This window comes from Strongylocentrotus purpuratus, unplaced genomic scaffold (genome assembly GCF_000002235.5).
Source record: "Strongylocentrotus purpuratus isolate Spur 01 unplaced genomic scaffold, Spur_5.0 spur5_scaffold_12, whole genome shotgun sequence".
Classification (NCBI taxonomy): domain Eukaryota; kingdom Metazoa; phylum Echinodermata; class Echinoidea; order Camarodonta; family Strongylocentrotidae; genus Strongylocentrotus; species Strongylocentrotus purpuratus.
The window spans coordinates 13,620,490-13,648,281 of record NW_022145597.1 but is presented as its reverse complement, the minus strand read 5'-3'; the positions used below and the strand labels follow the sequence as shown (position 1 = coordinate 13,648,281).

General features: G+C 39.6%; 1 protein-coding gene across 1 annotated transcript; it reads left to right on the top strand.

Annotated features, from left to right (window-relative positions):
- The first annotated feature begins 409 nt into the window (after positions 1–409).
- Positions 410–27,217, top strand: LOC105446415. Its single transcript, XM_030981376.1, has 21 exons — positions 410–522; positions 5,556–5,821; positions 5,861–6,159; positions 6,479–6,691; positions 7,096–7,256; positions 9,483–9,517; positions 9,878–10,210; positions 10,837–11,084; positions 11,683–11,811; positions 16,412–16,574; positions 17,102–17,138; positions 18,759–19,015; positions 20,031–20,138; positions 20,637–20,933; positions 21,267–21,515; positions 22,208–22,543; positions 23,798–23,859; positions 24,798–24,951; positions 25,766–25,799; positions 26,298–26,590; positions 26,987–27,217. Exons 1-21 carry the CDS (start codon positions 410–412, stop codon positions 27,034–27,036), a joined length of 3,837 nt encoding a protein of 1,278 aa, XP_030837236.1. The 3' UTR covers positions 27,037–27,217.
- The last annotated feature ends 575 nt before the right edge of the window (positions 27,218–27,792 follow it).

Here is a 27,792-nt window from a genome sequence, read left to right as displayed (position 1 = left end):
GCAACGAGACTATCTGCTACAAAAAGATTTAGACTCTTAATCGTGACATTTCAAAATCGAGCTTTAAGAGAAATGTAGACGGTTACAAGTAACAGTGCTGTAGTAGGATGTAGGTAAACCGGTTTTTCTTCAAGCATGGGGGACATAAATAGACAGCTTCATGAGGCAGCATTAAAGGGTAAAATAAAAAACGTAAAGAAACTGCTAAAACAGGGTACCAACATAAACCAGACAGACCAAGATGGAAACACACCCTTACACATAGCGGTCCAGTATGACCAGGAGAATGTCGTTGAGTATCTCATAAACCATGGTGCTGATGTTGAGAAGGCGACTCCAGATGGACAAACACCCTTACATCTTGCTGCATCACTCGGACGTCTTAAAGCAACGAACTTTATACTCAGCCATGGAGCTAATGTGGAGAAAGAAGACAAGGGCGGCTACTCAGCATCACACAGCGCTGCTCAGAATGGTCATCTTGAACTCACCCAATATCTCATCAGTCAACAAGGAGCTAAGGTAAATAAGGAAGCAAGTGATGGTGGGAATGCATTACACCTTGCTGCTCATAATGGTCATCTTGATGTCACCAAATATCTCATCAGTCAAGGAGCCGAGGTGAATAAGGGAAATGATGAGGGTGTGACTGCATAACACAGTGCTGCTTTCAATGGTCATCTTAATGTCACCAAATATCTCGTCAGTCAAGGAGCTGAGGTGAATCAGGGAGATACTGGCGGAAGGACTGCATTACGAAGTGCTGCTTTCAACGGCCATCTTGATATCACCAAATATCTCATCAGTCAAGGAGCCGAGGTGAATAAGGGAAATAATGAAAGTGTTACTGCATTACACCTTGCTGGCAAGAATGGTCATCTTGATGTCACCAAATATCTTATAAGGCAAGGAGCCGAGGTGAATCTGGGAGATACTGATGGTATCACTGCATTACAAAGTGCTGCTCATAAGGGTTTTCTTGATGTCACAAAATATCTCATCAGCCAAGGAGCTGAGGTGAATAAGGGAGATAATAATGGTAGGAATCCATTACATCTTGCTGCTCAGAATGATCATCTTGATATCACCCAATATCTTATTAGTCAAGGAGCCGAGATGAATCTGGGAGATACTGATGGTATGACTGCATTACACAGTGCTGCTATCAATGGTCATCTCAATGTCACCAAATATCTCAGACGTCAAGGAGCCGAGGTGAATAAGGGAAATGATGTGGGTGTGACTGCATTACACAGTGCTGCTTTCAATGGTCATCTTAATGTCACCAAATATCTCATCAGTCAAGGAGTTGAGGTGAATAAGGAAGATACTGGCGGTTGGACTGCATTGCACTTTGCTGCTCAGAATGGTCATCTTGATGTCACTAAATCACTTGTCTTTTTCGGAGCTGATGTGAATAAAGAAAATATTAAAGGTTGGACTGCATTACACAGTGCTGCTTTCCATGGTCATCTTAATGTCACCCAATATCTCATCAGTCAACAAGGAGCTGAGGTAAACAAGGAAGCAAGTGATGGTATGAATGCATTACAACTAGCTGTTCAGAATGGTCATCTTGATGTCACCAAATATCTCATCAGTCAACAAGGAGCTGAGGTAAATGCTGGTAGGAATGCATTACAACTCGCTGTTCAGAAGGGTCATCTTGAGGTCACCAAATATCTTATAGGTCAAGGAGCCGAGGTGAATAAGGGAAATGATGTGGGTGTGACTGCATTACACAGAGCTGCTTTCAATGGTCATCTCAATGTCAACAAATATCTTATAGGTCAAGGAGCCGAGGTGAATAAGGGAAATGATGTGGGTGTGACTGCATTACACATTGCTGCTCAGAAGGGTCATCTTGATGTCACCAAATATCTTATAGGTCAAGGAGCCGAGGTGAATAAGGGAAATGGTGTGGGTGTGACTGCATTACACAGTGCTGCTTTCAATGGTCATCTCAATGTCACCAAATATCTCACAAGTCAAGGAGCCGAGGTGAATAAGGGAAATGATGTGGGTGTGACTGCATTACACAGTGCTGCTTTCAATGGTCATCTTAATGTCACCAAATATCTCATCAGTCAAGGAGCTGAGGTGAATAAGGAAGATACTGGCGGTTGGACTGCATTGCACTTTGCTGCTCAGAATGGTCATCTTGATGTCACTAAATTACTTGTCATTCTCGGAGCTGATGTGAATAAAGAAAATATGAAAGGTTGGACTGCATTACACAGTGCTGCTTTCCATGGTCATCTTAATGTCACCCAATATCTCATCAGTCAACAAGGAGCTGAGGTAAACAAGGAAGCAAGTGATGGTATAAATGCATTACAACTAGCTGTTCAGAATGGTCATCTTGATGTCACCAAATATCTCATCAGTCAACAAGGAGCTGAGGTAAATGCTGGTAGGAATGCATTACAACTCGCTGTTCAGAAGGGTCATCTTGAGGTCACCAAATATCTTATAGGTCAAGGAGCCGAGGTGAATAAGGGAAATGATGTGGGTGTGACTGCATTACACAGAGCTGCTTTCAATGGTCATCTCAATGTCAACAAATATCTTATAGGTCAAGGAGCCGAGGTGAATAAGAGAAATGATGTGGGTGTGACTGCATTACACATTGCTGCTCAGAAGGGTCATCTTGATGTCACCAAATATCTTATAGGTCAAGGAGCCGAGGTGAACAAGGGAAACGATGTGGGTGTGACTGCATTACACAATGCTGCTTTCAATGGTCATCTTGATGTCACCCAATATCTCATCAGTCAAGGAGCTGAGGTAAATAAGGAATCAAGTGCTGGTGGGAATGCATTACAACTTGCTGCTCAGGAGGGCCATCTTGATGTCACCCAATATCTCATTAGTCAAGGAGCTGAGGTAAATAAGGAAGCAAATGATGGTAGGAATGCATTACAACTCGCTGTTCAGGAGGGTCATCTTGATGTCACCAAATATCTTATAGGTCAAGGAGCCGAGGTGAACAAGGGAAACGATGTGGGTGAGACTGCATTACATAATGCTGCTTTCAATGGTCATCTTGATGTCACCAAATATCTCATCAGTCAACAAGGAGCTGAGGTAAATAAGGAAGCAAATGATGGTAGGAATGCATTACAACTCGCTGTTCAGAAGGGTCATCTTGATGTCACCAAATATCTTATAGGTCAAGGAGCCGAGGTGAACAAGGGAGATGATGTGGGTGTGACTGCATTACACAATGCTGCTTTCAATGGTTATCTTGATGTCACCAAATATCTCATCAGTCAACAAGGAGCTGAGGTAAATAAGGGAGCAAATGATGGTAGGAATGCATTACAACTCGCTGTTCAGACGGGTCATCTTGAGGTCACCAAATATCTTATAGGTCAAGGAGCCGAGGTGAATAAGGAAAATGGTGTGGGTGTGACTGCATTACACATTGCTGCTTTCAATGGTCATCTTGATGTCACCAAATATCTCACAAGTCAAGGAGCTGAGGTAAATAAGGAAGTAAATAATGGTAGGAATGCATTACAACTCGCTGTTCAGAAGGGTCATCTTGATGTCACCCAATATCTCATCAGTCAAGGAGCTGAGGTAAATAAGGAATCAAGTGCTGGTGGGAATGCATTACAACTTGCTGCTCAGGAGGGCCATTTTGATGTCACCCAATATCTCATCAGTCAAGGAGCTGAGGTAAATAAGGAAGTAAATGATGGTAGGAATGCATTACAACTTGCTGCTATGAAGGGTCATCTTGATGTCACCCAATATCTCATCAGTCAAGGAGCTGAGGTAAATAAGGAATCAAGTGCTGGTGGGAATGCATTACAACTTGCTGCTCAGGAGGGCCATCTTGATGTCACCCAATATCTCATCAGTCAAGGAGCTGAGGTAAATAAGGAAGTAAATGATGGTAGGAATGCATTACAACTTGCTGCTATGAAGGGTCATCTTGATGTCACCCAATATCTCATCAGTCAAGGAGCTGAGGTAAATAAGGAATCAAGTGATGGTGGGAATGCATTACAACTTGCTGCTGAGAATGGTCATCTTGAGGTCACCAAATATCTTATAGGTCAAGGAGCAGAGGTGAATAAGGGAAACGATGTGGGTGAGACTGCATTATACCTTGCTGCTGAGAATGGTCATCTTGAGGTCACCAAATATCTTATAGGTCAAGGAGCAGAGGTGAATAAGGGAAATGATGTGGGTGTGACTGCATTACACAATGCTGCTTTCAATGGTCATCTTGATGTCACCAAATATCTCATCAGTCAACAAGGAGCTGAGGTAAATAAGGAAGCAAATGATGGTAGGAATGCATTACAACTCGCTGTTCAGACGGGTCATCTTGAGGTCACCAAATATCTTATAGGTCAAGGAGCCGACGTGAATAAGGAAAATGGTGTGGGTGTGACTGCATTACACAATGCTGCTGAGAATGGTCATCTTGATGTCACCAAATATCTCACAAGTCAAGGAGCTGAGGTAAATAAGGAAGTAAATGATGGTAGGAATGCATTACAACTCGCTGTTCAGAAGGGTCATCTTGATGTCACCCAATATCTCATCAGTCAAGGAGCTGAGGTAAATAAAAAATCAAGTGCTGGTGGGAATGCATTACAACTTGCTGCTCAGGAGGGCCATCTTGATGTCACCCAATATCTCATCAGTCAAGGAGCTGAGGTAAATAAGGAAGTAAATGATGGTAGGAATGCATTACAACTTGCTGCTATGAAGGGTCATCTTGATGTCACCCAATATCTCATCAGTCAAGGAGCTGAGGTAAATAAGGAATCAAGTGCTGGTGGGAATGCATTACAACTTGCTGCTGAGAATGGTCATCTTGAGGTCACCAACTATCTTATAGGTCAAGGAGCAGAGGTGAATATGGGAGGTACTGACGGTAGGAATGCATTACGACTTGCTGCTGAGAATGGTCATCTTGAACTCGCCAAATATCTCATCAGCCAAGGAGCTCAGGTAAATAAGGGAGAATATGACAATAGGACTGCACTACGCAGTGCTGCTTTCCAGGGTCATCTTGATGTCACCAAATATCTCGTCAGTCAAGGAGCTGAGGTGAATCAGGGAGATACTGGCGGAAGGCCTGCATTACGCAGTGCTGTTTTCAACGGCCATCTTGATATCACCAAATATCTCATCAGTCAAGGAGCCGAGGTGAATAAGGGAAATAATGAAAGTGTTACTGCATTACACCTTGCTGGCAAGAATGGTCATCTTGATGTCACCAAATATCTTATAAGTCAAGGAGCCGAGATGAATCTGGGAGATTCTGATGGTATGACTGCATTACAAAGTGCTGCTCATAAGGGTCATCTTGATGTCACAAAATATCTCATCAGCCAAGGAGCTGAGGTGAATAAGGGAGATAATAATGGTAGGAATCCATTACATCTTGCTGCTCAGAATGATCATCTTGATGTCACCCAATATCTTATCAGTCAAGGAGCTGAGGTGAATCTGGGAGATACTGACGGTAGGTCTGCATTACACAGTGCTGCTCATAAGGGTCATCTTGATGTCACCAAATATCTGATCAGTCAAGGAGCCAATGTGAATCTGGGATGTACTGACGGTAGAAATGCATTACACCTTGCTGCTGGCACTGGTCATCTTAATGTCACCAAATATCTGATCAGTCAAGGAGCTGAGGTGAATCTGGGACATACTAGCGGTTTGACTGCATTACACTTTTCTGCTCTGAATGGTCATCTTGATGTCACCAAATATCTCATCACTCAAGGAGCTCAGGTGAATAGGGAAACGGATAACGGTTCGACTCCGTTAAACAGTGCTGCTCAGAATGGTCATCTTGATGTCACCCAATATCTGATCAGTCAAGGAGCTGAGGTTAATAGGGGAAATAATGACGGCCGGACTACATTACACAGTGCTGCCCAGGAGGGTCATCTTGGTGTCACGAAGTATTTGCTAACGCAAGGAATAAGTATGAATATCGGTGACAGAAACGGCTACACTCCCTTGCACATTGCTGCTATGAATGGTGACCTTCATATTGTTCAGGTCCTGCTTGAGGAAGGAGCCCTAGTTGATATAAAGGATGACAATGGACATACTCCACTTCATCTATCTTCAAAGATAGGAAGTGCCAACTCTTCCGACATCTTAGCAAAATATGCAAAGGTATATAATAAATCTTTCCTCTACATAGTGAAGAGCCAAAATAGATAATAAACAAGCGTGTTATTACGATTATGAAATTATTTGATAATAAATGTAAACAAAGCTAAATGGAGTTTATTTCGAGTCCATATGTTTCTGGGCTTAGATATGAGCACATTCAGATTCCAGAAGGTGTAGGATAATTTGAAATCAAAAACGTGTTCTTGATAATTACTTGGCGGCCTTTAAAAGCTAATTGAACTTTCAAGTAATACTCGTGCTCTATCTAACATAATACGACTTTAATGTATAATTTACACATTTTTGTTTGTTTTTATAGATCAATGGGATTCTCGATGACCGTGATAATGAAGGATTGACTGCCATTCACCTCGCCACTCAAAATCTCCACACACCGGTTGTCAAGTCGCTGGTTTCCAATGGAGCTTCCTTGAACATCCAGTCTCACGATGGAAAGACCTGTCTTCATGAAGCCATCATACTTTCTGATCACGCGGGAAGAACAGAGCAAACAAAAGGGAGACACCAACAGGTAAGGACGACTAAAGAACTTACCTTGCACAGACAACCGATAAGCTGGTCTGCAAGAAGGAAATCGTAATTATGTTAATGTCGTGCAATTTTCTTAAGCTGAGGTTTAATATTGCTCACTTGTGATTTCGAACTTGTCCCTGAATAGTGACCGAACAATCATGTTTGGTTGATTGTACTTCTTCCCTGTAATAAGAATTTAAATATTTATTAATAACATTCCTTGGTAACAAGGTACAAGTTGTAGGTACATTCAATACACATTTATTATGCTTGTATTGTTATATAGGTTCTTGGTGTAATTTTGTATAACCATTAATCCTTGAGAAACGATAGATCTATCGAAGTTTTGAGGTAGATTAAATCTTGGTTACCTCCCTTAATCTACCCTGTATTTTGTCTCAGATCTCAGAAGACTTCTATCGGCACGAGCTTTTCCCAGAGAAGGCTGCTTTGGTCTTATACCTTCTGGAGCACAGCGCCAATCTGTACATAAGGGATGGTGAAGGCAAACTACCAATCCACTATGCTACCAATGAAGCTACCCGACAGATGATATTTTCAAGGTAGGTAAATCTTTGTTCATAAGCTACGTCTTGTGATGATTAATGGGCCAGTTCGGAGATAATATCTTCGTATAGGTAGATCCCGGGTAGATAAAGGTTATCATACCAAATTGTAATACCCATCGTCACAAATACTGGATATAATGTTCACGAAAGTCATTATTCATTTATGCACTGCTGGTTCATTCTATGACAGGCTAACAAAAATTGAAGTTCGTTTTTAAACAGGAAAAAACGAAACGTATTCATGAAGCACTTCCATCCCTTTGACAGTGATTATTGTAAAATGCATAGAGTGAGATTTATCCATGTTTCAAAGATCTGTGGATATTTAGGGGTCGTTTTTACATGGGCCATCTTAGAACTCGTTATTCGCTGGCATACGCTGAAGTTCATTTGAACATTGGTTTGAATTTGTTATTTGTTTCATAAAATATTTGTATGCCAACAATGCTCGCGCATGGCGGGCTAAACGTGTCATAAACATGACAAATATACAACTATATTTCCATCGAATGGATGTATAGTTTTTACCTATCAGAACGCAGAAAACTATACGACTATACAACTTTACGGCTATGCATCCATCGAAGTACGCATGTATAGTTTCCAGCGTACAGGCTGAAGTGCCATAATTATGTACAACTATACGACTATACAGCCTTCGAATGGACGTATAGTTTTAACCAATCAGAAGCAGGAAACTGTACGTGTTTACAATTGTATAGTTATAAACAAGTACAGTCTAGCTGTAAGTATGTACAGTCGAGTTGTAAACACTTACAGTTTTAAAAAAAAGAAGTGGTAAATATGAACAGTTTCCTGCTTTCTGATTGGTTAAAAATATACGTCTATTCGATGTCTGTATAGTCGTATAGTTGTACAGAATTATGGCACTACGGCCCGCACGCTGGAAACTTTATATGCGTTCACGAGTACTTCGATGGATACATAGCCTCATAGTCGCATAGTTGTATAGTTGTATTCTAATAGTTTCCTGCGTTCTGATTGGTTAAAAATAAACAGCCATTCGATGGATGAATAGTTGTATAGTTGTCATGAATATGGCATGTTTCGCCCGTTAAAGTCATATAGTCGTATAGTTTCCTCCGCTCTGATTGGTTAAAACTATACAGCTATTCGATGGATGTATAGTTGTATAGTTGTCAAGGATATGGCACGTTCCGCCCGTTATAGATGTGTGGCGAAACTTTTATGTATCTAACTTGTTGTGTACTAACGAACGCCCAGTAAGAAGCAGTTAAGTTCGGTAAACTTAATGGAACCTTTTGTTTGACAGCAATTAAGGTAGCGGCTAGTCCCCTGGATGTGTCGAATTTTGTCTGCCTAAACATTGCCAAATGAGGCCGTAGTCTAAGGAACTTCTCTTGCATAAATTACGATCTCTCAGCTTACCTATTCCGTTCCTAATAAGTAAAAGAAAATTAAATTTTGCTAAAGTTAATGCTGTAATGAATCAAAGTAAATTTAGTTGTGACAGCATAACATATTTAAAAAAAACACCGATTTTGTCTCCGAATCTTAAATTGCAATATAATTATCGTTTTGTTTGGGTCAGGATTGATTATTATGAAAGAAATTTGGGTTAAGTTTTTAAAATTTGTCTCCTAAATTTGAATAAGTTGGCTCCTTCCACACACAGTATTGCGTATCCATTTCTCCATTCTGTTTCATTTCTCTATGTTATTTAATCAATGTCATCATTTATTGACGACCTTCCTTTTGTATTTCTATTGTATTTTGAGTTACTGTAGTTGTTCGCCTTATAGACCTTTATAGTCATTTGTACACCGTTCTTGTTCTGGAAAATAAAACTAATAAACATAATGAAGATTATTCCTTAGTTGTTTGTTTATTTTGTTCACAATTAGCTTTGGTTCGTTCTTAGATGATTGTCAGTTAAGTGTCCTGCCTAGCATCTGGAATGTATTCGTTGTGAAGTTTGTGCGTAGTTTTGCCTATTCGGAATTTCAAAATTATTTCACGTTGATTTCCTCATTTTATTATAGTGTGAAGGCCCCCTTTAAACCCTGGATTTTGGGCCTATGGAAACGTCGATTTAAACTTTCATATTCTCTATATTCATATCACGACTGAATATGATTAACAAAAGCTCTTTTATTTTGTACACGATGTGATTCTAAATCAAAATCATCAATACTAATAATTACTCTTTGGTTTTCCTTTTCACCCTGAAAATTATAGGTTACCGTCGATAGAGATGATCAGAAGATATCGAGGTAATGTATGATACAGAGAGATACCAAATTTACTTTCTCGTGCTTTGTGCTTTATATTTTATTTATCCAGTCTTCATTTCGCTGTTAATGTGCACTGATACATCAATTAAAATGAAAACAAAACATTTACATTTAAGTACGAGTTGATACACATTATTGCCTTACTGTGTGTAATGCATATTCATTGGACATGCAATAATTACATCTTCTCCGCCTCAAACGATTATAGATGTGTTCCTTTTTTATTACTAGCTTTTTATCTGATGTTCCCGAGATTCAGTCATTAATTAGTGTCTGAATACAGAGAAACCCTAATTTCCATTAGTAGTTGGTAATCTCTTGATTTCATCTTTTGTACAGTCGAAGAAGCCATACCCTTGGTTACGGTGTCTGCTCATGTCGGTAATGGCGGGAAGCAGATAGAACTGGCGGACCTTGGTATATCAATGTCTATCCCACCAGGGGCTGTACAAATGAGTCGCTCCTGCACAATATCATTAACCAGTATACAAGATCCTCCAAGTATAAACAGTCAGGGGGATGAAGCATTGGCCTGTCTTGGGATCAGATGTGAGCCTCCAAACATGATCTTCCACCAACCTGTTAAGATCAAGATACCACACTCAGCCTTCATCGTCAACCCAGATCAAGTGAAGCCTGATATCGTTTGCCGTTTATGGGATTCAGCGAAGGGTAAGTCAATTGGGTCAGATAGAGAAAATAACCCATTCTTAATACTGGGATATACGGAAAGTGATGTCCCGAGATCCACTTCTAGTTTGTCAGACACAACACTTTGAATTACATTCTTAGCATACGATACCACATTTAGTCTACGTTTACTTTCCATGAAACACCAATTGAAAATAATAACTCATCTATTATATCCTTGTCCTTCGCTTTAAGAACAGGTGCATTTGCATGAAGAATAGACAATGAAATCTTGAATTCTGATTGTAGTCGAGAACGCCTTCAAAGTGATCACTGGGTCGGTAGTTCACTCTCTAGCCTCTAGGTATCGGGGTCATCCGTGACGTAATGATGACCAATCCGCAATGCCTATATATTTGTGGAAGTTTTCAAAAGGGGAAGGAGTGAATGTTTTTTTTAATGCTCTTTAGGATGGCTACTTAAACTTAAAACAATTTAAAACAATTATGCTTGATAATCAAGGTAACCACTATGGATAGAATCATTTGGTGTCAGTTAATTAAGGTGTAACGATTTAAAGGACAAATCGGCTCCAAGCATGGCGAAATAACTTCCTTTTTTTCTATTTTTACGACAAATGAAATTCATTTTTAAACAATTGACACCAGATCTACCAAGAACATCGAGAAACAGATCGTCCAGCTCACCAGACGAACCACCATACTGCAAAGTGTACAAGAGACATCTTGAGCTGTACATTGGTCGCTGTGCGGAGTGGTGGATTCTTCTTCCTCTTGAACAGCAGGTGATCCGACACCAACTTATGTGCACTCCATACATCCCAGAAACCGTAGAAAGAGGCAAAGAGATTGAAGTTCATCTTCATGTGCATGCCGATGTTCCTGGCATGGATACGGTTTGTACTGTTAATATGTTCTATTAATTTACAGTTTTGATAAAACTACTGCAAATTTCTGGAAGATTATAGTGTTTTTGTCTTAAAATTAGATTTTCTAGGGTTATTATGTGCAAGGCCTCACAGCTTGCTAACACCACACTTGATGAGATTTTCTAGAAGTGTGATTAGAATTTCTGTACGCCGTTAAAAAATGTGTTTAGACATAACTTAATTGAAACTTACCCCTAGCATGGCCTGTATGCCAAAGCCTATACAATGCTGATAACAAAGTCAATTTTCTTTGATAGTACCAGGATAAAGTATGGAATGACACCCTAATGTCCTCAAGAATCTTCCAATCGCGGCCTATGTGTTTTTCCGAAATGCTATCTGAGAAAAATCGGGTGAACTCCCAATTTTCTCCAATCGATGTTAATGAATTCTATGGAAATTAAATCAAATGGAATCATGATAATGGTTGTGAAGATAGGGTTGTTAAGTGAACCCCGGGTATACCCCCAACGCTGTCAAGACAACTTTCCATGAGAACCCGAGAAACTTTCCGATTCATTGGGCCCATGTTCTACTAATTGTTTGTCCTCTTGCTTTGGAATAGGAAGTTCTACATGATGAGAAGCATCAGTCGTACCGCAAGGCCCATCGTTCGGTCCCATTTAGCATCATATCTCATTCAGGTGACGTTACAGTGGCACGTGATTGTGAGGGGAAGATGGCAGAAACTAAGGTATGATAATCAGTTTTGTGCTTAAAGAGGAAGTCCACCCTGATATGCCGTTCAATTTTATGGAAGCAGAAAATTGAAAAGAATTGGTCAGTGAAAGTTGAGCAAAATCCAATTTAAATGAAGAAAGTTATGAATATTTGAATTTACGAACGATCAATCGTACACATATTGGAAACTACTAGTATGTGATCCATCTGCCGAGATCCCTCCTCATTCGCTCTGTATCTAAAATTTTTTTTTAGAACTTTCTATTTTCCTTACATAAAGTTTCGATCATAATTATGTGCACCCTAAATACAATTATTGCGAATATGTTTCAATACAGTCACTGTATAAAACAAATCTACTCCGTTATCAATAACTAAAATAAAATAATGAAAGTTTATAACACTTTCTGTACAGAGCAAATTTGAGAGAAACTCGGAAGGTAAGTGACAGTATTGCCAATTTGTGTATCACTGATGACATTATATTTCCTATTGTTAATCGGATATCGCTCAAACTCTCATGCTAGGAGTCCACTGGGCCAGCGCCAGTTGGTGCCAGTTTGCGCCAATGCAATTTACTGTGGCACCTAGTGTCGCCAATAAGGTGCCTAGTGGCGTGCAGTGGCTCAAACTGCCTCCCAAATGGCTCGTGGTGGCCCGTATCGGCACCAAATGTGAATGTGGCGGCAAGAAAATTTCAAAATGTTTGAAATTTTCATCGCGCCATTTGCATCGAGCAATCAGCGCCAAGTGTCCGCCAAGTGGCACCAAATGGCGCGAACATATCGCCCTTTGGCGCAAACAATCCGCCTATTGGAATGCACTAGAATGTAATGGCGCGCGCCAAGTTGCGCCAATTTTTGGGGACACCCTGGTGTAGTGCTTGAACTTCCTCCTGTCATTCTCCCTCAGCTCTTCCATCAAAGTGTGGTACTGTCCACGTTCGGCCCTCAACTGTGGGTGGAGCATGGGTCTAAACCACCAGTTGTGCTTCATTTTCTTCTTAGGAGGCTCTTTTTCTTCAGAATTGGCCAGCATAAGTTGATAGGCAGTGGCCACCTCAGCATCTCTCATCATCTTCTGATGGAGCAGCATCATCACTCCAACATTATCAAAAGCCTCAGACATATAAAAATTGTAAATATTTAGCAGAGATGTTGTTCAGACAGCAGCTGAGGAGGGTCCGAACCAGGTAGCCGATGGCCGGTATTTATATAGTCGGCAAGTAGCGCCAAGCGGCGGCAAGTTCAAACCAATTTGGCGACCTTTGGCACAATTTAATCACCAAGTGGCGCAAAGTAGCCGTCTATTGGCGCGAATGGCGCCAACAGGGTGAATTTTGGAATCAAATGGCCGTTTAATGGCGCGAACTGGTGCAAACTGGCGCAACATTTTGGAGCAAGCCGGGTGGCATTTGACGCACGCCATATGGCACCCAGTTTATTCCACTTGGCGACACATGCCGAGCGGACATTAATTCGGCGCCACAGCGAGCCACTACGCGCCAATCACATAATCTTTGGCGCGAACTGGCACCAACTGGCGCTGGCCCAGTGGACTCCTAGCATCTGTGTTTCTCTGATTTTTCGGCTTTTGTTTTTTTACCATCTGGTTATCAGGGTCGACTTTCACTATGATAATCTCCGTGATTATAGTTTTGACTTTAGGCCCTGCGATGTTTGCTCGTGTTCTATTTCGTGAGAAGAAAAAAAAACGATTATAGTTTTGAGTTAGGGTTGCCGTTAGGTTTTAGGTTAGATTTAAAGTTTCGGTGTAAAAATATCAGAGCTAAAAATGCCAGAGGTCATATTAATTTTATATAAGCCTGTAATTCTAGGTTTAAATGTCTTGGGTTTATTGTCCAATGGGGTAATTGTCCTTGGGTAAATTGTCCAGGGAGGTAATTGTCCCGTGTATAAATATCAGCAGTGATTGCCCGGAAATGTATTTCTTGCTAGGAGTCCACTGGGCCGGCGCCAGTTGGTGCCAGTTCTCGCCAAAGATTATGTGATTGGCGCGTAGTGGCTCGCTGTGGCGCCGAATTAATGTCCGCTCGGAATGTGTCGCCAAGTGGAATAAACTGGGTGCCATATGGCGTGCGCCAAATGCCACCCGGCTTGCTCCAAAATGTTGCGCCAGTTCGCGCCAGTTTGCGCCATTACACGGCCATTTGATTCCAAAATTCACCCTGTTGGCGCCATTCGCGCCAATAGACAGCTACTTTGCGCCACTTGGTGATTAGTTTGTGCCAAAGGTCGCCAAATTGGTTTGAACTTGCCGCCGCTTGGCGCTACTTGCCGACTAAATAATACCGGCCATTGGCTACCTGGTTCAGACCCTCCTCAGCTGCTGTATGAACAACATCTCTACTAAATATTTACAATTTTGATATGTCTGAGGCTTTTGGTAATGTTGGAGTGATGATGCTGCTCCATCAGAAGATGATGAGAGATGCTGAGGTGGCCACTGCCTATCAACTTATGCTGGTCAATCCTGAAGAAGAAGAGCCTCCTAAGAAGAAAAGGAAGCACAACTGGTGGTTTAGACCCATGCTCCACCCACAGTTGAGGGCCGAACGTGGACAGTACCACACTTTGATGGAAGAGCTGAGTGAGAATGACAGGAGGAAGTTCAAGAACTACACCAGTGTGTCCCCAGAGATGTTTGATGACCTGTTGGTCAGGCTTACACCCCACTTGCAGAAGAAGGACACCCACATCAGGAAGGCCATTCCCCTGGTCTCAAGTTGTCAGTCTTCCTGCGCCATCTCGCCACTGGGGCCACCTATGCCGAGCTGTCTTACAACTTCCGAGTGGGCAAGGAAACCATCCAGAAGTTTGTCCCTGATGTAGCCAGAGCGGTAGTGGATGAGTATGCTGCAGAAGTCATCTCCCTCCCCACAACCAATGAAGGCTGGCTTGAGGTTGCAGGTGATTTTGAAGCCAGATGGAATCTTCCTCACTGTCTGGGAGCCTATGATGGAAAGCACATCCGTCTCCAGAAGCCCGACAAATCAGGCAGCCTTTACTTCAACTACAAGCAGTTCTTCTCGGTTTTCCTGATGGCTCTGGTAGATTCAAAGTACCAGTTCATGTGGATCGATGTGGGTGGGGTTGGCCATCAGTCTGATGCCCAGATCTACAACAACAGTGAACTGAAGGAGTGCATTGAAGCTGGCACTTTAGGCATCCCAGATCCAGCTCCTCTTCCCCATGATGATGAAGAGCACACTATGCCGTACTTCTTCGTGGGAGACGATGCCTTCGCCATGAGGACGTACATGATGAAGCCCTATGGCCGTCGTAACATGGACCAACAGCAGAAGATCTTCAACTACAGGCTGTCCAGGGCAAGGCGTGTGGTTGAAAATGCCTTTGGTATTCTGGCTCTGCGGTTCCAGTGCTTCCTTGGCCAAATGAGACAGGAACCAGACACAGTCCGCCTGCTCATTGGAGCTGCCGTCATGCTGCACAACCTCATCAGGAAGCACTATCAGGCACTGGACGTCCGCATGTTGGACCAGGAGGATGCCCAGCACAACCTCATCCCTAGAGCTTGGAGAACTGCCGCCATCACTGTGAGAAAGTCCTGCGATGCCGCCCTGCTGTTATAGGCGGCAATTAGTGGCGCCGAATGGCGGGCAATCAGGTGGCATTTGGCGCGAAGTAGTCACCAATCGGGTGCCGTTTGGCTCGCGTAGTGGCGCAAACAAGGTGCCCCTTGGCGCCATGTGGCGCCATGTGGCGCGAAATCTTATTGGCGCAACTTGGCGCGCGCCATTACATTCCAGTGGATTCCAATAGGCGGATTGTTTGCGCCAAAGGGCGATATGTTCGCGCCATTTGGTGCCACTTGGCGGACACTTGGCGCTGATTGCTCGATGCAAGTGGCGCGACGAAAATTTCAAACATTTTGAAATTTTCTTGCCGCCACATTCAAATTTGGTGCCGTTATGCGCCACCACGAGCCAGTTGGGAGGCAGTTTGAGCCACTACACGCCACTAGGCACCTTATTGGCGACACTAGGCGCCACAGTAAATTGCATTGGCGCAAACTGGCGCCAACTGGCGCCGGCCCAGTGGACTCCTAGCATCTCGAGGCCAATCGTCCTGAGGGTAAGTGTCCGGGTGAGGGAATTGTCCAGGCCAGGGGAAGTCCGGGTAAGTCTGAAGTGTTTGAAACATGTTTGTCTCAGTAACACTAGAAGAATAAAAACTCATTTGTGTTGCAGGGGTTCCAATTAACAATTTTTTAAAAATTTTAGACATCTTTCTTTAATTATAATACTGTAAATCTTTACTAAATATCTGAAACCCTGAAATAAAATAAAAAATCCGAGTAGGACGCGTATTGAACACACTTAAAGATGCCATACAAAAGATAATTGCCGAATTCGGCAAGCGCGCCGAGCCGCACCGCGCTATACGTATAGCCCCTCTATTGATGAAAAGCTACTTTCTTTGGGCTAACGGATAACGAGTATGAAGAAAATGAATAGTAACATCAAATGGAAAACACGGATATGGAACCCCCTTTTCATGTTACTATTCGGGATTTCTTTCCAGATTTAAAACAAATTGTTTCTTAACACTCATTTTTTCCTCGTTCTTTAGCTGCTCTCTCTAAAGGAAATTCACAACCGAATGAGACATAATGTAGTCTTAAAAGTGCCGCCGAGTGAGGAAGATACTCCATTTGACGTGATAACCGTCACACTTACACAGTCTGGGAACCTAGGGATGTATCGATCAATGGCATTCGTCATTAGATACGAAGGTTTGTCTACAATATGTAACCCATCCCAGTATTGCAATAAAGAGAGATTGACGATTTTTATTTGACGAGTTATGATTTCACATGATATAACGAACGTTATTTTCGTCCACGTTCTATTTTAATCGGCAAGTTAACTTTCCTTAACATTCTTAGCTCCGGCTGTTACTTTCATAATTTTGAATTAGCAGGAAAGCAATACTCGGGGAAAATGTATGTAATTATCAGTTTCGTATAAAGATATACCTGCGCAGTCATAGTACTATGAAATCCTTTACTTATTAGCTTTTAGGAGAGTTCTAATGGCACAACAATATTTTGATCAATTGGGACATTCACGCGTTCAAAATGAATTGGTAGACATTACATCTTCACTGATATCTGTAATTGTTATTGATTGGAATCATTTTTCTCTGGACATTTACTTGGGCAATACGGTTTTAAAAAAAGAATGTTAATGTTACTTTAATAAGTTTTAATGTTTGTACATGTTCTTTTAAAACTCTTTTTCATCGTATACATAATCGCAGATGAGATCAAGAGTCCTGACTTTACCCCAGTTATCCGGTGAGCATGTCTTTGTCAATCTATTCACATTTTAAGAATAAATTTAAGTTAGATCAAGGTGCATTACAATATATTTTCCTCTAAGTTCTATTACGATTTCGTGTCAGATATATAGTGAGACAAGGCTTATTGTCTTATATATTTATATTGGCTTATATTCCTGATTTGTTTTCCTTTCGTAGGAAATTTAAATGGAATTTGGAAGATCATTAACAATTAATAGTGCAACACCATGTAGGAAATGCATAGTAATTACTAAGATGAAGAAACCGTTGGCGTTACATATTTTTTGTTTTACAGAGAAATTGAAGGAACTTCTCGGAATGATCTCCGCGATAAAGATGTCCAGAAAATCGCTGAAAAGCTTTTGATAGACGACTTTTATGACCTTGGAGTTGCACTTGGTTTCCAAATACAACAACTGGATGCAATAGAGTATAAGTGGCTCAAAGACAGACAAGAGGCCATCTTCGAAATGTTGATAACATGGAAACAGAAACAACTACCACATCAAAACGTGAAGGAAAAGCTTCTTTCACTCCTTGCAGAAACAGAGGCAGAAAAGACGAAAAAGACAGGTTTCACTCTTTCTTATTTAGATTTATCAGTATATTCTTCACACTCTTAACTATACCAAACGTAATGCCTGATGTCGATAATGTTCATAGCCATCATTAGTGCGGCGCAATAATTTTTATAAAACAACATTAAAAGTCGCAAACAAGTTCAACAAAAAGGAGCAATAGATTTTTAAAAAAGAAAAAAAAGGCACGATTTCCATTTAGTTAAGATGAGCCTTTTTGACAATTTGAGATTCTTTTAAAAAATTGCAACGTACTATAAAAGGAGAAAATTTCGACATTAAACAATACAATTAAAAAAAAGGGGGAAAAAAAACCTGATACAAAATTATTAGCTTATGAACCGTTATTATTCACGATTAAAGCACTGCAGTATAGACTTACAAGCAATAATGATAACAAAAATTGCAATTAATGATATTTACATATTTATGATGATGATGATAATAATAATAATACAGAATAACAGTAATAATGATGATATTAGTAGTAATAGTGGTAGTAAGAGCCATAGAATTGAAGATTTTATTTTTCCAAAATATGCTAGCCATTTATGGAAGGAAGACATTGTGAAAAAATACATTAAACAAATACGTTTTCAAATATCTGTTATTACATTTGTTTTCATTGAATACTTTGTGATTATGCAGAGTAATTTATTAAACTATATTTCATTTTTTTTTTTGTGCAACAATGACGTCCTCTATATTTGGTCACCGTACTTCAGATATCAATCCAACCGGGTAAGAATTTTATTTTTGGTCACTAACCCTTACCGTAAATCTAATATAAACGCTTACTGCAACCCTGGCTCAAAACTCCAGCCGTGTGTGTTTTATTTTTTTAACGAAATAAACCCAGAGCAAATGTCGCAGCGCCAAAAGTTAGAAAATCAAGAAGTGAGACTATTAAAGAGGAATTCCACCCTGATGATTAGCTGGTATTAATAAAAGCAATTCGGAAAGCAGTTCACTAACCAGAAATCAAGATAAGCTTTGATTCTTGTAGAATGAACATCATTTCTTCTCAATTAATTTAGTGACATTTCTGACCAAGACTTGCTTAACTTGGCTCGACGTATCAAGTGGACGGACTTCATGAAGATTGGCGAAGAGCTTGGATTCAGTCGAAATAAGCTTGAGAACATCAAACACAAGACATTGCAGAATCGCAAAGACGCTAACATTCAAATGCTCTGCATGTGGAAGGCATCTCAAAGATCAGGTCCTGAAGCGACTGAGACGTTGAAGTGCATTTGGGAATCTGTTTCCTTCTCATCTACGGCTGAGAATACAGGCAATTGTTCTTCTTCATTGTTAATGAATAATAGCTCTATGACTTGAATATAATTGTATATAATCTAAAATTTGTTATTATAATCAAATGTAGAAACGAACAGACATCTTAAATGAACTTTGTCTTCAATGGAATCATAAGATTGAAATGTTCAGTGCTAATAACAAAAGTTTTGAAGCTTCATGCTGACTATTAGGGCTGATAATGTTATTCATAGCAGTCATTTTGATGTGTCAAACTTAATAAGACGAGATAAGGCGGAGACACTCACTAATACAAAGGATAAAGGAGAACAATTCTGTAGTACACAAACAACTTAAAACTAAAGCGGTGACAGTCATGACTGCTATGACTGTCATCAGGCGCGTACGCAGGGGGGTGTTTGGGGGGTTAACCCCCCCCCTTTGGTATTTTTATGTGTGTTAACCCCCCTAAAAAAATCCCTAAACCCCCCCCCCCTTTGGTTTTTTTTTTAATTATTTAAAAAAAAAAAATAAATAAAAAAATCACCCCCATGGCTGACCTAAGAAAGGTGACCTTACCCGCCCCCCTCCCCAACGGAGCAAAATGTTAATTATTCAGATTTTGAGACAAAAAAAAGTGTCCTCTTCCCCCCCCCCCCCCCGCTTATTCAACGGTCGGTTGCGTCGTTGCGATTTTTTTGAGACCCCCTCCCCCCAAAAAAAAGTGTCCGCTTACCCCCCCCCCCCCCCCCCCCCCCCCCCCCCCCCCCCCCCCCCCCCCCACTGAGCGACTTTTCGGCTGGCTGAGTCGTTGCGATTTTTTTTGGGGCTCCTAAAAAAATAAAAAAAAAGTGTCCGCTTACCCCCCCCCCCCCCCCCCCCCCCACTGAGCCACTTTTTGGCCGGCACGATTTTCAAATTTTCCTGAGTTGTTGCGAAATTTTGGACCCGATTTTAACTCCCCCCCCCCCCCTTGAAAAAATCCTGCATACGCCACTGACTGTCATGAAACATAACCATGCTATTAAATATTTAATATATTTTTCTCTCAGACGAAAGCTTGCCTATGATCTCTTCGGCGACTCCTGAGATAAGAGCCAAATCAAGCAAGCCCATAGAGCATGAAGATATGGATATCATTACAACAACACCAGATACAGGTAGATAACAGAATAAAAACATATCATTGGGACAATAATAGCCTAATATACATACCCTTGCAGAGGTGTCGTGGTCGAGTGGATGCGTCGCCGGACTGTCGATCACAAGGTCCGCGGTTTGAGTCCCGCCGCAGCACTAATGTCCTTTGGCAAGACGTAAAGACTGTAATGGCAGCTAGGCTAAATCCGGGTTTATAATAAATACGCCTCGGAATAGAATTATCTAGATAGACGGCGCTATAGAAATGCTTATTATTATTATTATAACACAATTCCAGTGGGCATTATAAGATATATAAAAATAGTCATGAAATCAATATCAAACATATCAATGGTTGCTGTAAAACCTTGATTTATTTGTATTGTATGTATATAATTATGCTATTGCTAATAAATACCTCGAAAGAGGATGAGGAAAAAATCAAATAATTATCAATGTTGAGACTAGAAAATTGATCCACTTCTTAGATAATTTTTCATCTCTTGATTTTGATGTAGAGCGAGATGAAATTATTGATGACCTTGATCAATGCGGGGGTACACCAAACACAGAAGAGCTTTGCAGCGTCACTCTACCAGTGAAAAGTCTGCCATTAACATTTTCACTTGGGAAAGCTCTTCGTCTAAATGATGACTCCATTGTTGGATACATCATACATCGAACCAGTTCATCAGTACTCCATAAGATCGCACGACAGCTTGTAGACAGTTGGTGGAATGGTTTGAAAGAGGAAGAAAAAGGAGATAAGTTTGCTAAGCTTCTCTCTGAGTTTAACATCCCGGATGGCACAACAGGTTCGTTGGAATCACAAGGCTGAGTTCAATCATAATCGTGTTGATAACGAGACATAATTTTTACCCTTAAAAAGAAAAGTTTTAAAGCAATAGAATATACAGAAGTACAGAAGATTTTCAGTAGGTACAAATTTGTATTAACATGTATCTGCAAAGCATGGGCACTTTTTATTGTCTCTTTACTTGTCCTTAAATTCATCAATGATTTACTGTTTATTTCATTAGTTTAGACTTCGTCAATGTCCTCATTCATCATCATTATTATGCTTCGTCTATTATTAAACCTGGATATTTTCCTTCACATTTACATGTGCATTTTTTCAGCGTCCACAGGGCGTGAAGAAATCTCGAAAGCCATTGGATCCAAGACAGAACTTCTGGACTTGTGTCATCGCCTGAATGTTAAACCTTCTGGCGTCTTGCAGATCATGAGCACATCTTTGACCTTCCCGCCTCACATGATTGGCCGTAGTGCTCTGAAGATGCTTGAAGAGTGGGTACACCAAGGTGGGACTAGGGAGAGGCTTCTCGAAGTTGCTCAGGCTTTCCGTTTCAACGATGCAGCAGTCAAGATAGCAAAAGGTAATGCCATTTTACAACCTCACAGTGTTTCACATTACATTGACTGGTGTAGGCCTACTTGATTAGTGAGGGGGACAAAAAAAAGTTTGACAGATTCGTCGTGTTTACTTACGATTGCCTGACTATGAAAAAACCCAACAGGCCCCCTTCAGAGAAAATTCATAAATTCGGTGAGAGTTTGTGCATTTCAACTGCTTTTAAAGAAATATTCATCATGAACCGCGTTACTAGATGAATACAAACTAAATTGGAGGGGGAAAATCCGTTTACCAGTTATATTTCAGACCTTAGAATCACGTTATGCCACTAAATTAACTTGTTTGTATTGTGCAGAAACATCTCGGATGTTTTGCAAATAATTTATATTTTTCAAAACACTGACCGTTCCATACTGAAGACAGAAGAGTGAAAATAAAATACCTTTGGAAAAATGTGATTTCTTCTTTGTTACTAGAATCAAATTCCGACCCAAGATAATTGTAAAATATGACCTCCTACAGACATGCCTTATTAAACGCTTGTTTCCCAATCGCTTTACAGTAAAAACACACTAAAAGGGACGGCTTCTGAAATAGCTATGAACAAACATTGGCAACTTAATATTTGTTAAATATAAATTTAACTGCTGTTTATTTTTTGTCAAGTTTCATATGGGGATTATCGATGACTTGTTTTCTTCTTATCCTCCTTAGCCATGAAATGTCAACCAAGCTATATGCCTTTCATCTCGCATGGCATCATTGATCACAATGGTGGAGAACTGACCCTCGATGAACTTGGTATTGCCGTATCTATCCCCGAAGGAGCTATACCAAAAGGGATGAGATCAGTTGTAACTCTTCGCGTCCCAACTCATGATACTCCAAGGCTTCCAGTACGGAAGGGTGAAGTAGTCATTACCCCAGGCGTAGAGGGTTCTCTGACACAGGAACTGCTCAAGCCTGCCACGGTGGTACTACCACACTGTATCAATCACCGTGAACGTAAAGACGATCCTTCGTTTATCCTGTACACAAAAACAGGACCAGGTACCTATTTTTGTTCTTGTTTAGTTAAAAAAAACATGTTCACTTGAGCTGTGAAACAATTTGACAAATGAGGTGAATACAAGATTTCAAATCACACGTACGATAATCTTCTCGTCGTGAGGATCTATTTTGAGAATTATAGACTGATGTGATCGATTTATTATTGAATGATTTCTTAATAACATAAACAAAATACTTTCATGTCATTTAAATCAACTCGCTAAACAAAAATGTAATCAAGTCAAATATCAGAACATGAGCTACTAATAATCAGTATCGTATAAGCCTATATTATCAGGAAGTTAGATAGTATAATCAATATTTGTTTAAATTAATTTTATCTTAATTCAAAGGAACGTTCGGTCGTAGGAACCTGACTCCGGACAATTCACAAATCTTAAAAGACAAGATCAAGTTTCGTACACGTCATCTTCAAGTCTGGGCTCTGTCATCGACCGATATTCAAGCACTCCAGTTGAGATGTGTAGTCTTTCAGCCTCTCTTGATGACTCCTGCAGAGAAACAAACTCTACGTGTGTACATACTTCACCCATATAGGAACTACATAGAGGTATTCATATCATATAATCTATATCAATCTTTAGCGGACACCATTTAATAATAATCCAACTGTTAATAGGTGACCACTCGGGCTATTTAAGTTATGAAGGGCCTATGGTAAAACTTCTGAAGTTCACCGAGTAACGTCTGCTTAGAATTTCATTCAGAATAAATTATCACCACTGAATTATAAAGCGAGGAAGGGAAGGAAAAGAAACTGATGATGATTCTTGGGGAGGGAGAAAAGTGAGGAGGGAGAATGAGTGGGAAGGAAAGTAGAAGGAGGGATGGATAACAGAAAAACGGCGAGAAAGAGCGAGGGTTAGGGGTTAAGAGGAGGGGAGATGATGTGAAGTAAGAAAGATGGGTGAGGAAGTGGTTTAGGGTATGGCGGGCTAAACACCCTAATTTTTATACAACTATACCACTTTACGACTATACGATTATGCGTCTATCCAGCCGTCCAATCAGAACGCAGGAAACTACATCTATACAACTATACAACTATACTACTATACGGCTATGGCGGGCTAAACAGGCCAATATTCGTACAACTACACAACTATACGACATACGACTATACGGTCTATCCAGACATCCCATCAGAACGCAAGAAACTGTACTATTAATTATCTGCGTAAATTTTAATCATTTTGCAATATCTAAATTTTGGTTGTATTTGTCATACTCCAGGATATAACGAGGAAGGAGAAGAGTTCTTCTGTACCCTACTGTCAAGTCTCGAAGGAACTCAGGTTCTATATAGAGTCAACAGCAAAGGATCTAAAGATTTCGTTCCACGACGGGACGAAAATTAACAAAAGAATGGTACATATGCGTGATTATTATTACAAGGTCTGTTGAATAATAACGGTGGACTTTGGAGATGTAAATTTTAGAAGCTGACTTTTTTTTTTTTTTACACACCTACTTCATTTCCAGATATGCATGTAGTTTTCAAGAAGGGTGATATCTGGCTTCTTTCTTTTTTTAAAAGATTAATGCAACAATCAGCTACCTCGTAGGTACATTTTTGGAGAATAGTAATTTAATGATCAAACCTTTATCTTATATCGAAATTGCATCTCACCAAGTCATATTTATTCCCTCTCTCTCTTTTCTTTCCCTGAAATGTCAATTCCTCAGTGGAACTTAAGGACGCGCGGGCGATTGAAATAAAAAGGCGGGGATCCGTGTACTTAGAAATGTGTATGCTATTCTTTGTGTCTAATTTTACATCGACATCGTATTTACGCGAGTACTGTTGAACAAAAGTCGGATTTTTTTCTTTTCTGTTTAGTTATCAAGACAGATCTCTCTCTCTCTCTGTTTTTTTTAATGATTTGAATTACTTATGAATATATAATTTTTTTTTAAAGATTTACTCTTGGCATTTAAGACCTTATTAAACTGGTTGATTCCGGTTGATTCAGCATTTGTCACACAAAAACGAATTCGGACTGTACTTTCAAACTACGCAAACATCTAAACGAATGATATGTCTCATATTTACATTGTGTTTAGGTGAGCCCTGTTCAGAAATCATACAACAGATTTTTTTAGATATCACGGTAACAGACAGATCTCTGTTCATATATTCATTGTTATTATATTATCATTGTTGTAGTGGTGGTTGTTATTATGTTATAATGATTATCATTATCATTATTATTTCCCTGCAATTCGAACCAAGGTACCGATCAGGAGTATACTAAGTGGAAAGTGCAGCCCTTTGAATTTCGAGCTTCACTTCTCTCCTGAAGAGAAAGGAAAGAAGAACGTCCATATCGAAATACTACAAGGGTCAGCAACACGTGCAGAAAGAGACTATATCATTTCTATAGAAGGTAAGCCTATATAGTGTGTCCTTTACACTCAAAATAAAGCCTTCGATACATTAGATCGTTATATTTTGTCGAGCAAATTGGAAGATTATGGAATTCGTGGAAATGTATTATTATTATTTAAGAGTTATTTGTTAGACCGGTCTCAGTTTATAGTTATCAATAATCATAAATCTTCAAATACGCAAATTCGATGCGGAGTGCCCCAATGGTCCATATTGGGTCCTTTTATCTTGGTTTATATAAACGATATCATTACTTCTTCTAAAATCTTACAATTTATTCTTTTTGCAGATGACACCAGTGTGTTCATGTCTGGAAGTAATCTGAACATGTTATTAGATACATAATTTACTGTCGAATTACATAAATTGAATGATTGGTTTTTAAATAATAAATTAGTTATAAATATTGATTAAACTCAATTCATGATATTTACAAAAAGAAAAGTTGAAGATGATAATTTGATTATTCATTTTAATGGACAAGGTATAGATCTTGTTTCTTTTCACTAAATTTCTCGGTGTTTACATCGATGATAGATTGACATGACTGCATGAGCACATTAGTATCATATGAAACAGTTGCCAAGGGAGTTGGTATTATTTATCTATTAAACAAATTCTTTTTCTTCTCGTATCTTCTGAATGTGGGTCTTGCAATTTGTGACATTCTTCTGACCTTAAAAACGAATTCATTGAATTATGATTACTTTTTCGCTAAAAAATACATCATTAATATTAAATACAAACGAAGTCCGAATACGGAAAAAAAAATGAATTATTCCTATTGTATTTCTTTATTCCGTTTGATGCAGATGAACTAGATTATGCAGTCGATCACACAGATTCGTAAGTAAACGAATATCATCATCCACGCATGCATCGCTCATTCTTGTAACAATTAGTGTTATGTGAAATGTAATATATGCTTATTAGAACCGTGTCAATTAAGATAATACTTTTTAAAATTTGATTCAGAATTGTGACATAGATCCAAATTTTTATACCAGGCATTTATCATTCCTAAAGCGTAACCTATCACTAGAAAGTTATAATTACCTGTAATTAGTATGGCTACTGGTCGAGAACCTAATTTTGGCAGTCGATTCTCGGTTTATAGATAAGGGTGGTTTATCTACTAAAAGGACAAGGATTCCTGTCAATATTTTAAAAGTAATGTACAAACCCCCCACCTACTAGAATTTCATTTTTACAAATTTGCAAATTTTACAAATATAATGAATAACAGATGGATATAGTGACGCAAATACCAAAATTCGCAGCATTACATTTTGATATCCTAAAATATGATTTTCCGCCGAATGTTATTATTTTACTTTTCTGCAGGCAGGGTCGATTGCAGTATGTGTCCAACAATCTTATCGAGATCCTTACAGATGTGGTCCATTCACCAAAGGATTTAAAGTCCCTTGGCTGCCAGCTTGGCGTCTCTTTCTCAGCTGTTGACAAATACCTCAACCGCCCAGACTCGTCATTTGATTGTGTCTCAAGATCAGGCTTTGGTGAGATGCTACGTGATTGGAGACGGCAGGTTCGACCTAGTGAGCAGGTAGATGAACTTCATCTAGCATTACAAAATGCTGGTTTAGGCCACACAGCTGAGGTCATCCTACATGAACGTAAGAACCATATTCTACTCTTTTGGGCTTGTATACTAAACAGTTCCCTTATATTGTTAGAAAGATAGAACGATAAGACTTTTGAACTCACTTATACCAAATAAAAGGCAGATCCAGTAAGAAAAGATTTTCACTTTTAGGAGTCAAAGAAGCGATGTTGTTTGTGCTTGAAATATTTCGAATACTACCTCAGCATTGCCAAGGACCCATTCAATACACTTGAGTTAAAAGAGATAGAATTATTCTGTGGAAACAAAGTTGTCTTATTATTGTAAGGATCCAGCAAATCATTGGATTTCCTTCTTTTTTTCCCCAAAAGAGAACCATCAGATGGTAACAAGTCCAAATTCTCAAGCTATTTAATTTTCGTTGTTCTCCTTAACTATTCCGTTTTAGTGAGTAGCAACTTTGCACAAGTCCGACAAGCATGGGAGTCAAAGAAGTAGGCAACCCCGTCATTGAAATATGATCAAGAAGGGATCGTCTTGATTTATGCATTCAGCTATGAAGCCTACGTCTTGAAAAAACATGTATTCTAAGTCTGCATGATTCTCAGCCTGAATCTAGAAGTTGCTGTATCTTCCTTACCCAATGCTGCTGTGAGTCATGTTGTTAAGATGTGATAATGATTTGTTGTTTTATTATATTTCATATATAAGAAGATGGTTTAGATATGGAGTATTAAAGTGAACCGGTAACATTGTTGAAGGTTCATGAACAAACTGCGTACTTTTTGTACGAAATGTTACTTCTTATATTCCTTCTACTGTACTTACCCTCTAACATGCAAAACGTTATGACAAAATTCTCAAACCACACAGATAGTTATGTTTTTCTTTGAAGGTGTCACTGTGCAACACCCTCTTACAATAAGTTCTCCCAACCAATTTTTTTTATAATTTTCCCAACCGTCTTCCAATGAAAATAAGACATAAAACAGGCTTTAAAAAAACTTTCAATGCTTAAATATTTGGTATGGTCTATCGAGCAGTTCATCACTTTGTGACGTTTTACATTCACCTAAAATTTAATTAAATTATAGTAATATAGTTGGGAGAATTAATTCAATTCAAAGTTTATTCAACACTCTTCATAAAAACATTTAAAACATACAAATACAGAATGGAGTTATAAATATTAAAAAACACAAAAAGGTGATAACAAATACAATGGCAATTTATAAGAGCATTTGGGATAGGCAG

Excerpts from the sequence above, each read along its gene's own strand:
- LOC105446415 (XM_030981376.1), top strand. The coding sequence starts at position 410 with ATGGAGCTAATGTGGAGAAAGAAGACAAGGGCGGCTACTCAGCATCAC. Across the intron at positions 7,257-9,482 it reads CGACAGATGATATTTTCAAG|GTTACCGTCGATAGAGATGA; the intron begins GTAGGTAAATCT and ends TGAAAATTATAG. Across the intron at positions 11,085-11,682 it reads ATGTTCCTGGCATGGATACG|GAAGTTCTACATGATGAGAA; the intron begins GTTTGTACTGTT and ends GCTTTGGAATAG.